General features: G+C 35.9%; 1 protein-coding gene across 1 annotated transcript in view; it reads right to left on the bottom strand.

Moving 5' to 3' along the window:
- Positions 1 to 1,260: 1,260 nt before the first annotated feature.
- Positions 1,261 to 22,924, bottom strand: part of hcn3 (hyperpolarization activated cyclic nucleotide-gated potassium channel 3) — an 89,951-nt gene continuing 68,287 nt past the window's right edge. Inside the window, exons 4-8 of the mRNA XM_039767193.1 lie at positions 21,295 to 21,513; positions 18,882 to 19,028; positions 14,721 to 14,961; positions 9,660 to 9,824; positions 1,261 to 5,429 (exon numbers count right to left, since the gene is read on the bottom strand). Coding sequence (XP_039623127.1) covers positions 3,853 to 5,429; positions 9,660 to 9,824; positions 14,721 to 14,961; positions 18,882 to 19,028; positions 21,295 to 21,513 — 2,349 coding nt within the window. The 3' untranslated portion in view covers positions 1,261 to 3,852. The remainder of the gene's footprint in view (positions 5,430 to 9,659; positions 9,825 to 14,720; positions 14,962 to 18,881; positions 19,029 to 21,294; positions 21,514 to 22,924) is intronic.

The following is a 22,924-nucleotide window of genomic DNA, read 5'->3' as shown; positions in this document are numbered from 1 at the left end:
TTATTTGCATACTCCGCAAGTATCATGAATTTTCTATTGCTTCATGTAAAATTCCTTATGTTTCAATCAAGTGAACAATACTAACTAAAGGACTGTCTAACTAAAGGAATGTTATTTTTCTTTGTTCACAATACATACCAATAAGCTAGAATTTTGAAAACCAGTCTGACTTCCTCAGGTTTAACACACTCTAATCCACTTGTGTATTTGACTTATTTCAACATGGATTAGTAAAATTATGTCTATCAGAACAGACCATAAAGCTCTTTAAAACTCATATCTCAAACAAACAAAGGTCACAGAGCAGAAAGTCTATCAAACTGGAGTATAAGTAAACAAATGTCTAGGAGTTAATAACCAAAACTAGACTACTAGTAAAATAATAAAAATCTAATGAATGTGATACTTTCTATACTAAAATTGCACTTTTCTCACAGTTTTTGTGAAAATGTTTTAAGAAGGCTGGATCGTCAAATTTAAATATCATATGTCAATCCATTCATCCCAAATTACAAAACAATTATGCCATTTCCATTAATTTTGGAGATTTCTTTTTGTCCTAAAAAATTTTGTGAGCCGACTGCAACCATTTGTGACTCATTCTGATGTTTGATCCACCATGCAGTTACACTCTCTGGCTTGGTACTTAAGAGCAGCTTCCATAGGAAACATTACCAAAAATGTTTATCATTGGAAGAAATAACAATTATAAAAATACATAATTTTAATTTAATTGTGTAAATGTATACAATGTTTGAATTTCTATATAAATCTACAGTTTTGGTAGAAGTTTTAAATTGCAACTATACTAGATGAACAAGGTCTTTAACACTATGACATTGAATATAAACAGATATAGCTTATTACAGCTTTATAATTCTACAGCGTGGCTAATAAATGGGTGCACAAGGCAAAGCAGATCAATGGTTGCTGCTGAATTGTTGGCGTATAGCACCAGGGCCTCAAAGGTGCAGCCCAGTTCTGTTCCAGTGTACATTCATATATAAGAAAATAAGTGCCTAGAAAGATCAGATAAGTTGCTACTTTTATAGGTTTTAAGTGGATTTCAGTTTAAGTATCACTACTTTGGAAACTCTTATTTTAAATACTAAGAACGACTAGTTACTATCGGTTTTAGACATGTAGAACCAAGATGTGCAATTAGTTCAACTGCACACTTGTGTAGTTCAGATGGATTCTGTCTCTTATAGATTTCTAAGTACAACCAAATTGAAAGAGTGAATCAATCAAAGTTGCCATGAAATACCCTAGTCATTGCATTCGGGGTGTGAAAGACCTTACTTAATATGTCGGGCATTAAATAGACAGTAAAAATATTTGCAAATTTTTAAAAGTATACAATCCTAATATTACTTATACTCACTCCTTTTGTTTATTAAAATACAGGAGCCTAGAGTTCTTTACTACACAAGGCAAGGTCTAATGGCAGCCACTCAAATGTAAACAATAAACAAATAGCAGGCAAAACATGTACATTTTTTGTCCATTACTAAAGGCTGAGAATTGTGATGCTTTTTGCAGATCTACAGCTGTGATTTGAAAAGAGTTTGGCCCAACATGATATAACTATGCATAACAAATTTTCTACTTTTTTTCCACAACATTAAAAAACACATTGACTAAGGGTTAAACGTGATGGAGAGAGACAATAGGGTTGGTATATTCTGTCATGTTACAGAAAAATCTCACCCATACAGACACACATATATAGTACATACATACACATACTCACATATAACTAATATCCAAAATCACTCAAAAAAGTTAGTTTTGAGATTGTAGATTACTAAATTGAACCCTTTGGTGATAAAAGAAATCAGGGGACCTGACAGAGATTTCATGCTCATGTCCAGTCTGTATGGCCAGAAGAGCACAGCACATCCACATGGATATAATGCTTCGTTCACAAGAAAGTGAAAGAAATGCCAATAGTCATAAGGGTTCCAGTTTAAAATATTTGTAGCCCTTGGGTATACTTAAAATAAAAGTGCAAATATTTAAAAATTTTAATGGCACTTTTTAAAGGAATGTTTAGGACACATTTTGTGCTAAAAGTAATTTTTGAGAGGAAAATGACAGACAGCAATGCAACATTCTTCCTCCCACATTGACATGCTGGGCTAGTTCCAAAAGCAGTAAAAACAAGATTTAGAGAACCAATCAAGCCCTGTAGTGGTCTTACTTTGCCATTATACTTCGTATTTATCCTAATATGTAATCAGTGGAGTTGCAAGGATAAAAACAGCAGTCACAAAGGGAAGCACACAAAGTGAAGCCCAGGCAGTTTAAGAGTACAACCATCACAGAGCCCACTAGAAAGCAACTGTATTAACTTGCCTTAATGGCTTTCATACTCAGATGCCCGCTTAACAAAAAAAAAATACTACTCACCCCACTACCTTACATATATGTACACACACATAATGGTTATAATATGGTTTAATGGCTTTTGGATAGCCTTGGTATTTTTTTTAACTGTTGGAAGACATGTTTTGAAGGTTTTTAAGGGGACTATGTAGCCATGGCCAAACAGATTATAATTTATACCAAAATAAATTAAGCAAAAAATTTAAAATAAGGGTTGGAAGCAGATTAACCTTTTGCAGCAAACAATGGGAAACTATGGAATAAAACACATAGTCTTTTATCACAATTTGTTCAAAGTGTTTGATCTGAAGAAAATCCCCATTCAAATATTCTTCAATAACCCACGTTATATCTGCTTCAAATTATGATTATCATATGACTGGCTAATAGTAAGTACATTCACTCGTTAGTTGCTTGCTGTTTTTTTTTTCCCTTTACAAAGCTTACGGCCCAATTCCCTCTGGAATTTAATTTTATTTATTGTTTATTATTAGCTCATTCAATGTTATAAAGCAAGGCAGCATGATCCAGCCTGAAAATACTCTGGCTCATTCACAGGTCATGATAAAATAATCTTTAGAATGCCAACTCTGCAGCTAGTCACTCACATTTGCATCACTCAGGCTGGACTGAAAGAAAGACAACACCTGTGGATTAACAGGGACAGCAGAATATTTTGAGGGTGCAGAAAAAAACTTTTAGAAACTTGTTCATTTTCAGTTCATTTGTTGACTTCTTCTCTGTTGAGGCTTTATGAATTTTATAGTTTTTCAGAAGGAATGGAAAATCTGTAGCCGTGTCACCCTGCAGCTCTCTAAACTGGCACTGTTAGGTTACATAGGCTAATGGGCCATGTCAGAGCATGACAATTCTTATTGCCTTCCGAAAGTTTTTTTTTTATTTCACCTATCATATCACTGAACAGGGACACTGCTACAACCAAATTTGTGCTAAAATACAAGGAGCCCATTAAGTTGATCTACAAAGTAATTTCTACTTTCAACAGCCCTATTTAACTAACTTTTCTCCTAAAAGCTCCCATATTTTAGATTCTGACAGTTCAAAGATAGCTTTGGGCAAGTTAAGTCAAAATGACACTTCAGTTCTTATATATTGCTAACTTATTTTGGATACAGGGAGCAATGGAGCATGTTCTAAGTGCAGTTAAACATTGTGAAGCATTCTTTGCTAAAGCATTTGATGAATTAAAATATTGTCAGAAAAAGAAAAAAAAAACTACCAGATGCCAAAAGGATAAAAGTTGATAAAGGAACACCTTGTGTCACTCTCCATCAACACAGATTTCTTTACTATTGTTTGAATTGTGGTAACTTGTAATTAGGCAATAGTGCTTGATATCAAGGACAATGTTACATACTTATTGATAATATTGTCCCACCTCCTAAAATGCTGTCCCAATCAACAGAATGTATCATTATCAAAATACGGAACATGTTTACTCAGTCACATATTTGAGGGCAGCTTTGGTCTGCCATTCTCTGGTGTTTCGTTGCTACTTCCACTGAACGCTACAGTGGTCTGCCTTTGTAGAGAAACTGAGGGGGAGTCTCTGGTTAATAAGGAAACAGCTGTGGTACTTTGCAGAGGAGAGGATTGTGAGGCAGCAGTTGTAGATAAACTAGATGATGGAGGAGCTGCTGGAGAACTGGCAGTAGAAGATGACTGGGAAACACCCATAGCAGGACATGCTGAAGGTTGAGTGCAAGAGCTACTGGAGGTGGGAGGTTGTGGAGATTGTTGTAAATGACCAGACTGCAGCTGAGATGGAACCACATTGGTTGGCGTGATTGCTGGGGTGCTTGATAAAATGCCTGTGCTACCAGCACAGCGTCGAGCAAGCTGTCCAGGAATAGACAATGGAGGAGAAGAAGAAAAAGGCGTTAGGCTTCCCCCAGAAGATTTACGGCTATACTGTGAATGACTACGGTCTAAGAAATATTGCAGGGGCTCATGGTAGTATGGCTGATAGCCTGGTTGTTGTTGTAGTAGTGTCTGTGAGCCTCTGTGTGGTAACGTAGGCTGGGACGCTGATAGAAGCCTGGCTTCCTGTGTCAAACGACCAATGGCTGGAAGACCCTGGGTGCTTCCATGCTTGACCAGGGCTACTAGTTGAGGTGGAGGAGTACTGCGACTGCTGCTTCCTTGTTTCTGCAGTTGTGTCAATTGCTGGAACTGCTGAAGATGCTGTACTGGTTGTCCTACTGTAGAAGTGGGCTGCATCCTGAGACTATAATGGAGAGTCCTGCCAGCTAAAGGATGAGGCTGTGATGAATGCTGACTTTGTTGTTGCTGAAGTAGGGAGGTAGCCTGAGAAAGTAGAACTTTCTGTTGTGGCTGCTTTTGTGCTTCCTCTTCCTTGCTCTTCACTCGGCTAGGTGCCATCAGAGTCCCAACTGACGAAACAGGGGTAGGTGTAGTTGGTGCAGAGGTGCAGGGCACTGATGTTGATTGGGTTTGGCCCGGTTGTAGCTGAAGTTGGGAACAAGCCATAGAACCTGATGGAGACCCAGGAGTTTGTATTCTGGGAGATACACCCCCTGCTGAGCTCACAGAACCAGGCCGAGAGCCTGGTGTGAGAGGAGGATGAGATCGTCGAGGAAGAGGTGGTCTTACAGCTTGAGATTCCAACTGATTGGGAGGTGAAAGTGGACTTGAACCTCCACGGGGAGGAGATGGAGTGCAGGTGGGAGGTGGGAGATATATTGTAGCTCCTAAGCTTTGTTGCTGGTGTGTAAGGGCAATGGCCACATTTGTAGTGGCTGCTGCTGTTTGAAGGGGTGCATGGACTAGAGGAGCCCAAATAACAGGTCTGGGTCTTGGAGATATACTTCCCACAACCCCAGTTCCCCCTCCAGCCCCTTGCTGAAGGTCATGAACAGTATGAGCAGCCATGTCTCGATCATGTTTTACAATCTGTTGAACTATTTCACTGTCGCATGACCCATACTGTCCACCTACACCTCCTCCACTACCATTTGGGTCTTCTGAACCTTTGCGGAGCAGAAGTGAATTCTTCTTTCCTGTAAAAGATAACAGACGTTGTCAAAATATACAAATAATAAATAACATTTCCTTGACTATTTTCTTTTTGACTTGACACTAAATCTTTCCCATTGCGGACAATTTTCTACTACACTGAGACCTTTGTTACTTTTCTCATTATTTTTTGCTATTACTTTTTTGCTTTTTGAATGGTACTTGATCATTTTTGTGAAATTAATTTAATTCTTACTCAATATACATTTTTGTAATTAATAATAATACTAATTTGCATATTCACTTATGATGTTATTTATAACAACACTACATCCTTAAAATAGCACTTGGCAGATACAACAAGGCTGAACAATAGAATAATAAACAAGTGGTGAACTGGCTGATAATATAACAAACCTTAAAAGTTACCCAGATAAAACAATAATGTAAATGTAAATTAAAAAAAAACTGAAACAAATTGTATTTAATGTATTTATTTCTACATAGGCTGCGGTGGGCTGGCGCCCTGCCTGGGGTTTGTTTCCTGCCTTGCACCCTGTGTTGGCTGGGATTGGCTCCAGCAGTACCCTGTCACCCTGTAGATATGATATAGCGGGTTGGTTAATGGGTGGATGGATGGATTTCTACATAGGTGTGGTTGTTGCAATAAATTCAGAATTCAAGGCAAAACAATGAAGTAAATATGAATTATTTGACTAAAAATGTTAACTGAAAAGTGAAAGAAAGTACTTACTTATTCAAAGACAGTCTATGGAGACATTCACATATGTTTATACTTTGGTTAGGTGGCAATGTAAAAACCTGTTATTAAAGTAAAGCATATACTGTAGTGGGCAGAGAACAGTCACAGTTGAAAAAAGTCATCTGATCAGATGAGTCATCCTTTACCTTGTTCTCAACAAGTAGCTTTCTCCAGACAGCCAGAGCACATGATTGCACGATATGTTACCAAATAAACGAAATACTTCTGTAAAAATACTTCTATGTTAAATGCAGATTTTTTTGTGTGGAGAGTCAAGAATAAGCTTTTGTAGTAATGCAGTCATGAATATTTGTTTTTATTTTAAGAAATGCAAATATTTTTACTTAATAACAAACAAGTATTGTATTAAGTTGCTTGTTACTTTAAAAAGAAATCTGATTATGTTACGCATATTAATTTAATGCATTTAACAAGTTATCCCCAACACTGTTTACCAGTGTGAGCTTGCCTAGCTAAGGTTATATTAATTGTGATTGTAAACAAGAAGAACTAGGATAAAGGTACTAAAACTAGTTTGTGTATACTAAGCTGTAGCTACCCACCTGCAAAACCACTTTCAAAACCAAGGAGATGGTTGTGGACTACCATAGGTCTAGACCATCACTGAGACCTGTCTCCATTGAAGGAGCTGCTGTAGAGTGGGTCAAGACCTATAAATATCTTGGAGTGCAGTTGGATGACAGGCTGGATTGGTCAGAGAACACAAAGGCTCTGTTCAGGAAAGGGCAAAGCCAGCTATATTTTCTGAGGAGGCTTGTCAACCTTAACATATGTAAGAAACTCCTGCAGATGTTCTATCAGTTAGTGGTTGACTTTACTCTCTTCTATACTGTGGCATGCGGCGGGAGTAGCTTGAAGAAGAGAGATGGTGATTATACTGGCAAGCTGATGCAGCAAGCAGGATATGTAGTGGGCTTAGAAATGGACTCTCTTATGACAGTGGCAGAAAGGAGGACACTGTGCAAGTTGGTACTGTATCTGTTATGGACAATGAACATCTCCCACTAGACACCATCATAATGAAACAGATAGAGTATGTTTGGTGGTAGGCTGCTATCACAGAACTGCAATACGGATAGACACAAAAGATCTTTTGTCCTCAGAGCCATCAGACTCTTTAACTCTTCCCATTAGGAGTGGGAGGTGGTTGAGTTCTGGGCCTGACGCTCCTTCTTTGCTCTTGGGTGGACTACCTCATAAGCTTATATTAGCTATGCACTACATCAGATATCTCACTACTTGGTCACTACCATATACCTTTTTTCATAAGGTGTCACTTTAAACTTGTTACCATATCAGTATTTTACTTTAATACTGTATTATGTTACTTTAATACTATTTGCCACTTTGGTATTAGTACTGGCAGTATTCTATGTACCATCTACATTACCTGTTTCGGACAGTAAGATTCCAACTCCAGTGTACTGTGATTGCATTTGATCGCCTGTACTTACTTAATGTTATTTGTATAGTGTGTACTTAAATGTTGGTAGATAACCTGTACTTATTTAATGTTATTTGTATAGTGTGTACTTAAATGTTGGTAGATAACTTGGCATAATGCTTGGCTACTGGTACATAAATTTCCTTTGGAATCAATAAAGTATTTATCTATCATTAGAGAAAAGTGAACAAGGTGGTGTACTGCTAGCACATGATCAGTGATGGAGAGGGGGTAAATTATGCATTCATGGAAATAAACTAGTCAATAACACCTTGCTCTTGAATTAAGCATGGCAAAACAAACTGTTTCTAATGGGGAAAAAATAGTAAAGCAATTGAAAACTGAAAATTTGGTATGCTAAGGATATCTTCCAGTTAATCCAGATTTTCCCTAATCTGTATTGAGTGTGGTACTGTTAAATCAGGATTAATGATGTTTTTTATTTCATGAATAACTTAAAGGAATACTGCACTCTAAAATCATGTTTTATTTTTCTGTTACTTAACTCACATTGTTTGTAGTAAAGGTGGAGAAAGATTTTTGTTCTGATGTAATGTTACATAGAACAGAGAAAACTAAGTTCCTCATATGAGGAAACTGAACAAACAGCAAACAACGTTAAAACATCCATGAAAAAAGTGTCAATTTACCTGAGTTAGGTAATCCATATGTCAGATATTTAGTCATATCCTCACAATTTTAATAATAAAATACTGTAAAATGAACCACTGCTTTTAAATTCAAAAAGTATTCTTGTTAGAGCGCACTCCCTAGTTATTCATGAGAGGATTTTCTATAAGTGGTTCATTTAACACTACTTTAGCCAAAATATTGGGACAATGTGAGCATACAGTTGGATATCTGATATATGGATTATGCAACATGAGTAAAAATATTTTTTCATGGATGTTTTTATGTTGTTTGCTGTTTGTTCAGCATTAGTCATCATAGAAGCCTATTTTTTCAGGAACTTTGTTATCAAACCCTAGTGCCACTACTGCTATGAGGAAAAGCATAACACACAAACAAACAAGACTATAATCTGACTTGAGTAGGAGATGCTGTCACAACTTGGACAATAGGATTCTAGGTGACAGAGTATTATTGGCAAACCAATATCTGAGTTGCTGAATCCAATCAGATCTTCCTAATTCCCTTTATGTAATTATGATTCACATAAAATTAAATAAATAAAGCTTCATTCAAAAGTATTGTTCTCTTAGAAAACTATTAACCTACGTTCTTACAAAGTCTCTTGCTAAATTGAATTTTAACAATATAATTGACTTTTTGATTACAGCATATTTTAGATTTTCTGTGATATGAGTGACCAGTGTAATGCCAGAGCTGGAAACTGGCAGGCTACAAGGGGAAGGAAGATTGAAGAGAACACAAATGCTCAATAGTCAAATGTCAAAAATCGCCACATACCTAAGCCCAAAATAAATACCAAAAAATCATAGTCGCGATAACATGCAGGAATGCTAACTCCCTGGAAAGTATTTTAAAGCTGGCTAATCGTGAATGGTTTGAGTTATAATTCTGAAATTTTGGACGCTATGGTCATGCTAGTTTATAAAGACAGGACACACAATTCATTACATGGTGTCAAATGACTACGGTGACCATATACAATATGCCTGCGGACATGCAAAACCACCACAACATGATGATGACAAAGAGAACCCAAAATAGCATTGCCAGAATAACAACAAAAATGAAACAAAAAGCAAAAAGACAAAATATTATTGCACAAAATGCAATACAGTGTGCACCTTCCAAAAGCTAATGATCATAACAGCTATTTAATCAGTATCAGCAAACTGTTTACTTATAAAAGGACAATAACATGAAATGCAAAGTGGTTGCTCAGTTCTAAATTTATCAAATGTAATATGATGCTTTACTGTTTTAGTTGTTCTATTTGCTAAATTTGATGTTAAATTAATGTAATAAGACTGAACTTAGTAACAAAGTTACTGTATATCTTTACATACAATTTTTAGTTTATTTTATACCACATTATTGTTATGACCCCTGGCTTACCAATACGATCAAGGCGGTCCATTGCAACTGTTTCAAAAGCTCTTCTCATCATGGGATATTCCTCCAGCACCTCATTGAAGTTGTCAACAGACAAGGAGTACAGTCGACAATAGGTATCAGCACGAACACTGGCTGTACGTCTGCCACGTGTTAGCAAGCAGATTTCTATCAAAGGCAGAAAAATCAGTTTAGGGCAAAATAAGCACTTATTATTTTTTAGTATAACAGTCTCTTTTTGTTGCACTTTTTTGCTGAAATATTAGTTTTCATTTTGTTCTGTTTGTTCAATGACCATTTGATTATTATCCGTTTGTCAATTAAAGAACAAATTTTCCAGCAGCCTTTTTAAAAGTTTATAATGCTTTAACCAAAAAAAAAATTAGGTTTTTAAAATTATTTTTTTAAAATTTGAATATTTTTTTTCCTTCTTGTTTTCAGAAATATTGTCTTAGAATATGGAGGACTTCTAGCTTGTAATTAAGCAAACAAAACATCATAATACATGAATAAGAAGATTTACCTCTCAAGGAGGATTTACTTTTCTTCCATCACTTAATGCTTTGCGTCATTACTTTGAAAAACACTCACATTTTTAAACCATAATTTTGATGAGAATTTTAACATGTCTAAAAACTTGGAGAGACTAAATTATTTTCTGGGCACCTTTGTAAACCAGAATGTAAGCCATTCATTGACCATTATATCAATTATTGATGCTGCATCATTTATATTTTTTAGTTAAGATAGCCTGAAAATGTAGACTGCTGGTCCCATGTATTATATTTTTTTGCTTACATAGGTTTTATGATATTGTTCTTCATCTTTTACCATTTGATCCTACTGCATTTTTATTAATATTTCTCTTCTTTGAAATTAGTATGATGTAATTAAGTCTGGTGCATTTGGAAATATGTAGAGCCTGATGAGGTATGACACAAAGTAAAAAAAAAATGTTGATTTAGTTTTACTACAAAATGTCAATGAAGATTTGTTCCCCAGAATTTGTTTCAGTTAAATATACCAATAAGATTTTTCCTTATGTAATTTAGTACAGTGAATTTGTGGCATATAACCAATTCATTAATGGCTATAATTTTTTAGCTCTAAGATGGACATATTCAAGGTTAACCTGTGCCTTACATTTGACTCTGACGGGGTAGGCTCTGGTCCTCCACATCTGGATTTAGTAGGTATGGGAATGCTGTTTATTTTTGCCATCTTTTAAGCTTATATTACAGTAAAAGATGAACATCTGACAAAAACAATCTGGGAAGAGTCACATGACAATATTGACCTGCATACTTTGCTTTTAATAAGGAACCTCCTTTTTACAAGATTAATATTTGTTTATTCTAATATTTTTATACTTAAACTGTCAAGTGCTTTGCATGAGTGTTTTTAAAGTAATTTATCAGTCAGTTATGAAAGCTGAGACATTTAAGAGATTAGCATAAGGTACAAAAAGAGAAGTATAAATTAAATGTATTAGTAAATTCCTTATTAATGCACAGATTTATTTATCTGCACTGATTACCTAAGTTATTATAATTTCACTATAAAATTATTCAATACTACCATAGATATATATTTATAATCACAATAAAGATGCTGGTAGAATCTGCAAAACTAAAATGGAGAAGTCTAAGATTCAAGTCCAGATACATCTACCCACAATTCATACTTAAATGGATGATATGACAGTGATTACTGAGTCACTGCCTGAAGGTGATGGAAGGTGGAAGGATGCAGTTCAAGCCAACCAACTGCTGAAGAAGGGCAGAATCCTGGATAACTTCACATTTTACATATCAAGCAAGTAAATTCCTTCTGTCATAGAGAATCCTGTAAAAGGCTTGGGTAATAATTCAAGCAAGAAAGGCTACTGTTAATTTTTAGAATGCCTGTAAAGAGATAAATGATGGTAGAGAAGTGTCAGCAACACTGGTTACCCAGGGATTTTTTTATTTAAATTTAAAGAATGGGTTTACCAACATGGAATACGGTCACAAATTCTGTGGCCACTGCTCAATTATGAGAGTAGAGTTGCCTGATATGTGAGAAGATGGCTAAGGCTGCTAAGGAACTTCAGCAGTGTGAGCCTCTAAGGAAATAATTATTATGTTTCCCTTTGAAGTCCATCATGGAGTTCAAAGTGCTGTATGCAAGAGAAGTACTGCAAGGTAAAGAGTCAACTGACCCTAAAGTGGTTAAGACTGTCTAAAAGTGGAAAGTAGTTGAGCTGGCCAAGCCACAATTGTGCCAAAGACTGGTGGTAGGGGTGGTGAATAGAGAAAGAGTTGTACTGGAAAATTTGTGATCCCACTCTGTGGCATGGCTCTGAAAAAGCTAAGGGTGATTACTGAACAGGAAAGATCCTACAGGGCAATAAGAATGTGACAACAAGACATTTGTGCTAGGTGGGAACAAGCTATGGAGAGAAAGATTCACATGGATTGGCCTTTGGTGAACCAATTAGGATCTTGATCCAAGTGGTTTATGATGTCCTTCCCATTCCATCAAATCTGCATAGCTGGAGCTTGCTAGAAATTCTAGTATGTGCCTTATGACAGAAACACATCCCTAGAACACATCTTGAGGAAATGTACAAAAGCTGTTTGTGAAGGGTGATATTGTTGACAGCAAGATTAGGTTCTTAGGACTGTTACAGAGGCGACCTGCAATGTGATTTTTAACAGGTCTAAACCCATGAAGTCTTCCATAGCCTTTATGAGAGCTGGGGAGAAGCCAAACAATAACAGCAACAGCCATGGGGCTAATAAACTGTGCTTAGGACTGGCAGGTGATGGTGGACTTCGGCTGACAGTTCAGATTTCCCCAGGATGTTATAGAAGCCACTCTAAAACCAGATATCTTGATCTTGGCACAACTGTCAAGAGTCACTGTTATGCTAGAACTTACGATGCATGTAGGAGGCCTTTAAAAGGAAGACAGATACTGTAGGTATGACAGTCTGGTTAATGACTGACATATCACAGCTAATGGATATATGGTACATAGGCCTTGTGCAGTCACTTTAAGAGGATATCACAGGATATCACAGGAGAGAGGAAGTGGAAAGTCATTAGTAACAACATAGTTGCCGTTGTGAGAACCTCCACATAGTTTTGGATCAAGAGAGTTAATCTGTTGCCATCTGATGCTAAGGTAAAAGTTGGGGCTTGATCAAACTGGGTTTCCAGGAGAAGGGTGTATAATGCTGAAATATATTATTATCCCTTTGGTGCAATACTGATGATGTACCATAACTAAGCGTAAGATGTTTCATTATAACTACATTAAAATAATTTTACAGGGTTAAATTAGGAGAATACCAATAACTATAGGGGGATAAAATTGATGAGCCACAGCATGAAGTTATGGGAAATAGTGGAAGCTCGGTTAAGAAGTGAGGTGATGATTAGTGAACAGTAATATGGTTTCATTGCCAAGAAAGAGCACCACAGATGCAATATTTGCTCTGAGGATGTTGATCAAGAAGTATAGTGAAGGCCAGAAGGAGTTGCATTGAGTCTTTGTGGACTTTGAGAAAGCATATGACAGAGTGTCTCGAGAAGAGTTGTGGTATTGTATGAGGAAGTCGGGAGTTGCTTTCTTGTACGAAAGAAAGTGTGACAGTGGTGAGGCCCGTGGTAGGAGCGGCAGATGCATTCATTGTGCAGGTGGGATTACATCAGGGATCAGCTCTGAGCCCTTTCTTATTTGCAATGTTGATGGACAGGTTGACAGACAAGATTAGACAGGAGTCCCTGTGGACTATGTTGTTTCCTGATGACATCATTATCTGTAGCGATAGTAGGGAGCAGGTTGAGGAGACCCTGGAGAGGTGGAATGAAGGTCAGTAGGAACAAGACAGAATATATGTGTATAAATGATATGGAGGTCAGTGGAATGGTGAGGATGCAGGGAGTAGAGCTGATGAAAATGGATGAGTTGAAATACTTGGGATCAACAGTATAGAGTAACGGGGATTGTGGAAGAGAGGTGAAAGACAGGGTGGAATGGGTGATGAAGAGTGTCAAAAGTAATTTGTGACAGACAGTATCAGCAAGAGTGAAAGGGAAGGTCTACAGGACAGTAGTGAGACCAGCTATGTTATATGGGTTGGAGACGGTGGCACTGACAGAGCTGGAGGTGGTAGAGTTAAAGATGTTAAGATTTTCATTGGGTGTGACAAGGAAGGACAGGATTAGAAATTAATACATTAGAGGGTCAGTTCAGGTTGGACGATTTGGCGACAAAGTCAGAGAGGTCAGATTGTGTTCGTTTGGACATGTGCAGAGGAGAAATGCAGGGTATATTCGGAGAAGGATGCTAAGGATAGAGCTGCCAGGCAAGAGGAAAAGAAGAAGGCCTATGAGAAGGTTTATAGATGTGGTGAGAGAGGACATGTAAGTGATAGGTGTAATTGTGCAAAGATGCAGAAGACAGGAAGATATGGAAAAAGATTATCCGCTGTGGCAAACCCTAACTGGAGCAGCCAAAAGAAGAAGAAGAAGAAGATCAATACATATGTGAAGTTAAAATACACCATCTAAGCATGGTCAAGAAGCAGGACTTAACATTATACAATCAGCACTATATGATCTAACATGTAATAAAGGAAGTATATATGTAGCAACAAGTGATAGCAACAAATAAAAAAGAGTGTACTTGTCTGTGAGATGAAAAGCCACTTTATTAGTTTTGGCTGTATATACACAACTATTTTAGAGTATTTAATTGATTCAGTATGTTATATGTTTATAGGAATTAACTGTGTCCAATTTTTTTATATATATTACATACAGTATATGGAAATCACTATATTTCATGGAATATACAATGTATTTCTTTTTAATACAAAACCAAAAAGGGAAACAGTTTTTTGTTTACGATTCTATTTTTATGTTTCCTTATTTTATGTCACATTTATATTTAAGCTGCATGTTGCATTAGTACACCAGAAATGAAGATGAAGGTTGATAACTAAATCAACATTGTTCACAGTGTCACAATAAATGGAGAAAAGGAGACTTGGTAAAACCTCATGGAAATGCTCACCTCCAAAGTATGATCCATCAGAGAGTTTAGTCTCCTTGTTGCCTCTTGTAAGGATGCTAACCACACCATGCTGGATAAAGTACATCTTCTTACCCACAGTACCCTCTCGGATAATGTAGTCACCAGGCTGAAAGACCTCAAATCGTAGTTTTGTAAGCATGGCTGTCACAAAGTTGGGATCAGCATTGGCAAAAAGTGGCATGTTGGCAACGAGGTTCCGGCAATTAAAATTGACAATTTCCTGTGAAACAGAACATGAAGATTAAGTATGGCAGTGCATGAAACTTTAAAAGAACTTTCAAGTAGTAAGTAAAGGCCAATTGACCCATAAAATTTAGACAAGAATTTCCCAGAATAAACCCAAATCTGCAATCTGTGGTGTTGACTGCTAATACCTCAATGATGTAAGGAAAATACTTGGATGTAAAGTTTGCTGATGACTAATAACACCTTCAAACAGATACCACACAATCTCACTTTACTAAAAGTTTGCTTCCGGTTCAAAGCTGTCTTGCCTTTACCGCTTCATTTCTGAATCTCCTGTCACCCTACACTGTTTTCTCACTCTGTCATCTTCTCCTTTGATGGATTTCTCACCAGCTCCTCCTCCCACTTGCAATCTGCTCAAAATGCTGTGTCCTTCACTTCTCGCTGCACAAGGCAAAAAAAAAAAAAAACTAGCAAGCTATAATGAAGACGAGTGAATCGTTTAATAACATTTAACTTAACTTGCATGTATATGTTCCATATACTCGCTCCTTCGCATTAGTCTTACTCATAACTGCATTTACATTACAGAGATAGAAAAGTAAGTAATGCTGTTACCTGCATTTGAATAAAGGTCACAAATTAGAAGCAGTTTCATAGATAATTTGAACACAGGCTTATTCTGATTATGATTTGAATAATTCCAAGAGTGCTGGTAGAGAGCTTTCTCTGAGATTTTATACTGATTGAGCTTTGCAATTAGGTGATTGAGGGTCGCTGCATCAGTGCTACCTATTTATATACCAGGTCTGGAATGCTTGATTCAAAATATACTTGAAAGGTAGATAATATTGCTGCATGCTAATTTTTTTGTAGTTTTTGTAAAAATATCTTTAAAAACAAAATTGTCTTAAATATAAAATATATAAAATATTAAAATATAAAGCCATTAAATGTAGTTTAATGTTAAACAATTAAGCTAAAAAAACTACATTATTGTGTTTTTCTTTGCAGAATGTCTAGTCTGTCTTATGTTTATGTGTTACACAGCAGGTGAAAACTCAAGTACACAGTTTAGCTTATCATAGTCACATATTTTAACTTTATCTTTCCTCTTGTGTTTCAACCATCAATGTGTTTGACAGCTAATGTACAATCTGATCTAATGCAAGGCACCTTCTGTAGTGCAATTATTGCTCCCTTTTAAAGGTACCTTGGATAAAGAGGCTATTAAATATACAAAATATACAGTATGTACATACTCATAATAATTACCAAGGTACATCTTTGGTAAATTAAGTCTGAATTTACAGTAACAGGATCTTCACTTAGACTACAAAGGGTAACTATTGTAATCATACATTATACAGTAATAATAAGTGAAATTTTAGCTTTATCTAAATAGCCCACAAGATGTTAAAACCATTTGCAAATTAAATATTGAAAAATACAACGAAAATGCAAGCTTTGCTTTAGTATATGTAATATCCTTTTTAAATAACCAGCAGGCCTTCTGATTCATTATGCAGAATTATTCCAAAATAATGTTGCATGAAAAATATGTATATAGTGTACATTTAATATACTGATGTAACCAGCTTGATTAGTTAATTGAATAATTTCATTTTATGCTTAAAATTGAGGATTAGGAGAATTTGGGACTAGTGCCTGTAAGAATGGTGCTGATATAATACTCCTGGGGGTTATCCTATTTGAGAAGGGTGCAAGCAGTATTTTTTACTTAATTTTGTGTCATTCGCATTTCAAATAGACTTTTAATTTCCTTGCATTTATTGTTTTTGTTTTCAGGCATTTTGGTAATTTTCCAGGGCTTCATCATTATCGTCAAAATATTAATGAGTATAGACAGTCCTATTTTATAAGCTATGGTATCATGCAGTAGCACTCAAAAAAACCTGTATTAACTAATTTGCTGAAGTACAATTGATACAATTTTTATATGAAAAATTGAATACGGGGTACTCAGAAGGACACTTTGTGATCTTGGATATACTGCATAGTATGCAATTCATCATTTGTATCTAACAAAAAAATGAAACCTTCACATATGAAACATAATATTATTAAAATGGCATGGCTCAGCAGTAATGCACCTACCTGAATCTCTCATAATATTTGCACTTGCATACCATTTCTTCTAAGAAGAGTCATTTTTCTTTTTCTTTTCTGTCAAGCCCACCTCCTCCACATTTATGAAAATGGATGACAGAATTTATTTTTACGTCTAGTGTTTTATTGGTAATCTATTTAAATTAATTTATAACTTTGTTAAATTTTACTTAACTAGTTGGTAACTGTCTTTTTAGTTGTCTGTTAACTTTGAAGTGATACGTTTTTGCACTGTTTATAAATATATAGAATTATACAGTAATAATAGTAGTATTGTTATATGTACAGAATGCAGTGAAATTGAATGTCTGGCCTAAATGAAACATCTTTAGAGCCATTGTTGTCATTAATTATTATTTTGTTTAATGTTAGGTGTTTTGTTTTTAACTATGATAAATTTGTAAAGGAGTTCAACATTTTGTGCTTAGTACTCATGTATGCCAAATCACACATGTCATATATGCTGACATTTACCAGTAATCGGAATTGAATGTTCTACTGAAGGTTTAAATAATTTCCTCAGTAAAATGTTCACATTACTGTAATTGCAACCATGTTAGAGGATTATTGTGCATAAGAGCTGCAAGGGCATGCAATTGCTACTCACATGATTGTTAAGTAGAAAATGTATCGATAAAACAAGTTGGAGAATTTTATGCTATGTCTTGGCTCAAAATACAGTACTTTATAAGCATTCAAGAAGTTAGAGGAAACTTATGAATTGTGTATAACACATACTGTAGTTAAATCTGCAAATGATTGATAATGCACCTTAATGAATGTACTTTTCTTATTCTTATCAGTAGTACAAAAGGAGACTTTGTATACATGTTAGGACATTTATGAATCTTTTCTTACAGTCAGGTAACAGCACTGTACTTACTGTTTTCAGTATGTATCATAGCTTTATTTAAACTGTATATAGTGCCACAATCACTCTTCAGTATAAAATGATTTACATTTAACATACTTTAATAGAAATATTTTAGTATATGTACTCAGAAAATAAGTTTAAACACCTAGCTAGATATCTGTGTGTCTTGGACATGTTTTTGTTCTCTGGTAGTTTCTATTTTGGAATGACAAGGCATCACATATCATGACTTGTTGAACTATTCTGAACAAATATTATTAGAAAACCACTGTATTAAGTAGTAAGACAAGCTTTATGGGTCACGTAGTACAGTATGACATGACATACATCTGATCTGATAAAGAAATCAGCAATAGAGCACTATTCATTGTGTGACCAGGGGCTCTTTGTAAAAGGCAGAACAATCTGAAAGAATGAAATAAGGAGAAATAAATAAGAAACTGACAAGTAGCTAGTGATGCTGAGCTCGATAATGAGCTTTATGAACTCACTTACTAGTTGCACACAGAGAGATGACACAGAACACAATTACTTGCAAAGCTTTTCTCACAACTGACAGAACTTAAAACAAAAATTAAAATTAGATTCTTGTCTCAGCAAAAGCAAAAGTCCAATTTAATATAAAGTTCACTTTATTTGAAATAAAGTTCAAAGAAAACTGTTGATTATAGGAAGCATTCCCCCCATGTAGCAGCTGACGATGATCATTCAACTTGGCCATGGGAATTTTTTTGCTAATTTAAATGTGTGACATGGAAATATACTGCTTTTCAGGCATGTTCACATTCAACCAAGAAAAGAACTCATTAAATGGAGAGAGCCCTTTTAGTAAACAAGAGAAATCATGCATATGGAAGAGAATGCGGCAGATAATGAGTGAATGCACAGTCACAGCAGGAGAAATGCTTAATGCAGGTCAATAACATTTGTTGTTCAGTACCAGCTCTTACCTCCTTCAGAGGCTCACTCAGCTCTCCCAAGATGTTTTCCTCATCAAACATTTTTCCTTGGTATCGGTGTTCATAATACTCATGGATTCTTTGACGCATATCTGCCGGCAGCTTATGAAAAGACATGTACTGCTCTACCTGTTTATACTGTGGGAAAAAAGCAGCACTTCAGCCAACACATATAACATAGCTAGAATTTATCAATATCACTAAAAAAAATTACAATTAAAATTTAAAGTGGCATAAAATGTCACCTTAAGTAAGCATTTGACAGAATTTTATAAGTTTGTTAAGAACAAGTTCTTGAAATTGCTAGGTTTGATGGTGTCAAAATAAAAATGGACTATGAATCTGTCTGAGGTGATTTATCATTCTAATCATCATCTTTTAATGGAAATAGTTCAGTATGGTTGACAGTGCCTAAGTACAAAAGGAAAAAGCAATCTGAAGATAGATTGATAGTGCTTCTCAATGCATTATTAAGCATTTTTTAAACGACTCTATGGGACCATATTTAAAAACCAATCATATATCTTTCCTGGCTTTTGTTACAAGCTTTGATAGGCACAACTGTCCTTCAACTCTGAAAAGAACAAATGAAAATAGCAGCTTAAATAATTTTATGATTTTTGTGGATTGCCATACATTACCTTCTACCTCAATTCTTGTATCACTCACTTCTTTTCCCTTAGGGATCATCATTGCACATGATGAGACAGTGTTCCTTGTTTTTCTTTTTTAGTAAGATATCTATTCTTCATTGTCAGTGCTTTTTTCCATTCTTTTCCTATCCTCCTCAGACTATCCTAGACCTCTGTGACTTAGCTCTTTACATGCTTATATACCAGAAAAATGTTTTATTTTTGAACAAACATGGCCAGACTTTAGTTTTCTTACCATCTCTAGACACTTCCATAACAGGTGGAATCCCCCCTGGGACATGGGATTCAACTCCCAGTAGGTCCTCTGGTGACACACACAGTTCCCAACATGGCAGCCCCATGTAACCACAACTCATGTGCTGCTCTGCAGGTGTCCAAATAGAGGCTTGCCAAAAGGGATGATATGATCCTGTGTACTTGGGGATTCTATAAGCATGTGCTGGCAGTCTCCCAATGTCCTACATTTCTACTGACCTCCCAGGAAAGAAAATGCTAATCCCAGTCGGGACACTTCCTTAATTCATTCAGCTGGCATCCTGACTGGGTAAGGGACTCCCATCCATTCCTGCTGGGATAGACCCACTACATGTTCTGCCACACTGGCCCTCCACGCCAACCTCCTTGCTTGGACAGGAAATGCCATGCCTCTTTTCCAGACCATCCATTATGTTGGCCTCTGGACTAAGTAAGGGGACCAGAGTCCATCTCAGCTGGAAAGCCAGTCCATCCATTACACCATTTTATGCTGAAATATAGTTTATTTTTTAACTGTTGTGACTATGTAATTCAGAGGTGGTCAAGTTATTGCCCATAGGCCAAACTAGCCAATTAAGGAAATATTCTAGTACAAAAGCAGCAAGAACAAATTATTTTAAGATTATGATCATTTTCCAGCCACAACTATGTTAAAAGGCAAATTTAGCCATTTTGTGGGTTGCAGCAGTCATATCCATGAACAAATGAATAATAATAAGGATTTCTGCATTTACGTATATAAAGTACCATAACTCTTCTAAGAAAGGCCTAAAGATATTGTTTTATTTAAAATTTCTCTATTCTAGCATAGGACTGATTATGTCCTGTACTTTTTGTTCAGCAATGAAGGAATACATTGTTACATATTCCAGAATGCATAGAATTCAGATTAACATATTAATGCTATAGGAGCACTTAAATAGTGTCACACATAAATATACCGTACATACGATCTTCTAAGATTCTGAAAAATACTGTGACTCGACAGCAAATTTAAACAAGGAAACAATAAAGATCAAAATATACTGTATAATGATCAATGTCCATGAATATGAAGGTGATGGGTCTAGCTGATTATTTAGTTCATGGGTTTTCCAACTTTAATTTTTGAACATTGGCATACAGTGATGTGTTTATCATCTAATTCTGAGACTGAACTTGTAAAATTCTGTTGAATACTTAAGCATATTCATGAATGCTACCACATAATATATTATACTGTATCATAATATCTGTTCATTGCATGGATAAGATTCACATCAGGTCTGGGTGATGAATGTGGCCAAGAAAAAAGAAATCATGCGAAAACAGAAGTAGCTTAGGAAAGATGCTCAAGGTAATTCACAGATTTCATAATAATAAAAACTGAAATGGTGTTTTGGCTGTTTGAATATTATGATGTCTAAGCCCCATTTGAAGTTTATTTTAAAAAAAGTATTGCATTTTATAATGTAGGGCCCCCTTTCATTTCTTATAGTATTTGTTGTTCTACTTACCTTCTCCTGGTACTGTCGTCGTGATGAATCCAAAGACTGGATGAGTGCAGTGGCATGCCCTATGAACATGGCATAACAAGTTGCACCCACTATCATGCTCAACATGGTAAGCCACACATCTGTCATGCCCTCTGGAGCCTGAGCACCATAACCGATGCATAGCATGTGACTCATTGCTTTAAAAAGGGCATATGAGTACTGGGTACCCCAAGTGTCATTCTGAAAGAGAACAAACAGAACAAATTCGGATTGGCCAGATTTTATTGGCTCTTGGCTTGTCATTTGGGAATTGTGAGAAATGTACAAATTACAGTATGGATGTTTAGCTATGCAACCATGTGTACATGTTTCAATTGATACCAGTCTCCTAATAAGTAATTATTCTTTGTATCTTATCAAACTTATGATGTAATTATCCTTCCTCAGTTTCTTTGTTCAGAATGGAACTTCTGAATGAACTCTGTTTGAATATTCTACTAAAGAATTTGAATTCATAGAACTTTTAAATAAGAGTGGTTGACTTTTTGTTAAATACTTTCAAAACACATGAGTTCAATAACAATAAAGTGGCATACTGATTAGCAGTATTTAACATCTCAGTCTACTCAATGTGCAGCTTATTCTTAGTTTAGAAAAGGAATAATAGCAAAAACTATTACATCTGTTTGAAGTAAATGCACTTATGTGGACCAAGTGGATAATTACTTTGCTGGATAATTTATTGATTCCCCAGGAGATATTCGTAGATCCAGTGCAGGAAGGCAAGAAGTCAGACTATCAATCAAGTCTAATTACATTTGAAAATTAGCCTCTTATTAAGAGGGTGATTGCAAAGAAACCTTGCAGCTGGCATGGCTGTACATGGACTAAGTTAGAATTACAGTCCAGTTTTAAATATTTGAAAACATATCAGAAAAAGGTAAATTAGCTGATTCTCCTATTATATGGTGTCACATGCGTGTGAGTAGGGGGCATTCAAAGAGCTTAGAGCTGATAATTCCACCCTGAGTTGAGAGGGGTTGGTGGTATTCGCATCTTGTCCTTTTTCATCCACAAACTAGAAGCTCAGAATGTTGCCGACTTATGAGGTCACTTGTTGTTCTGCCTTTCAGACCAACCCCTTCCTGCCCTGAAAACACCAAACCCTTCACTTGCCCTCATGGAGATAGTTTGCTATATGGACTTGCATCTGCAAAGACACTCTTTTTTCACACTGCTGCATAACCTCAACCTCACAATATAGAGGGATCATTGGTTGGTCCCTCAACTCTTTTCTTGACTATGTTTGCTTAGTTTCCCAATGATAAAGCACATAAAATGAGGTGGACGATTCAGATTAAAACATTTGCCACTAGATGTTAAAATATGTAACCAGCAACCTACAAATTTCAGTCAGAACTATTTGTCTCGCTGTGTGACCCTAAGTAAGTCACTCAGCTTGTTATTCCTCAATTATTGAAAAATGAAAGTATATAATTGTGTTTTTTGTTTTGTGTGAGAGCAGAAGCCAATAATAAAACAAGTTAAGAAATGAAAGCATCCAGCAGATGATTCTGCCCAGATTTACATTAAAACCCTGGTAATTATACAAAATGTGCAGTGATGCCACCATCTTTGCAGTGAAGAACAG

The sequence above is a fragment of the Polypterus senegalus genome, chromosome 1 (genome assembly GCF_016835505.1).
Source record: "Polypterus senegalus isolate Bchr_013 chromosome 1, ASM1683550v1, whole genome shotgun sequence".
NCBI classification, from domain to species: domain Eukaryota; kingdom Metazoa; phylum Chordata; class Cladistia; order Polypteriformes; family Polypteridae; genus Polypterus; species Polypterus senegalus.
The sequence above is the reverse complement of the archived record's forward strand: the minus strand, read 5'-3'. Positions and strand labels throughout refer to the sequence as shown.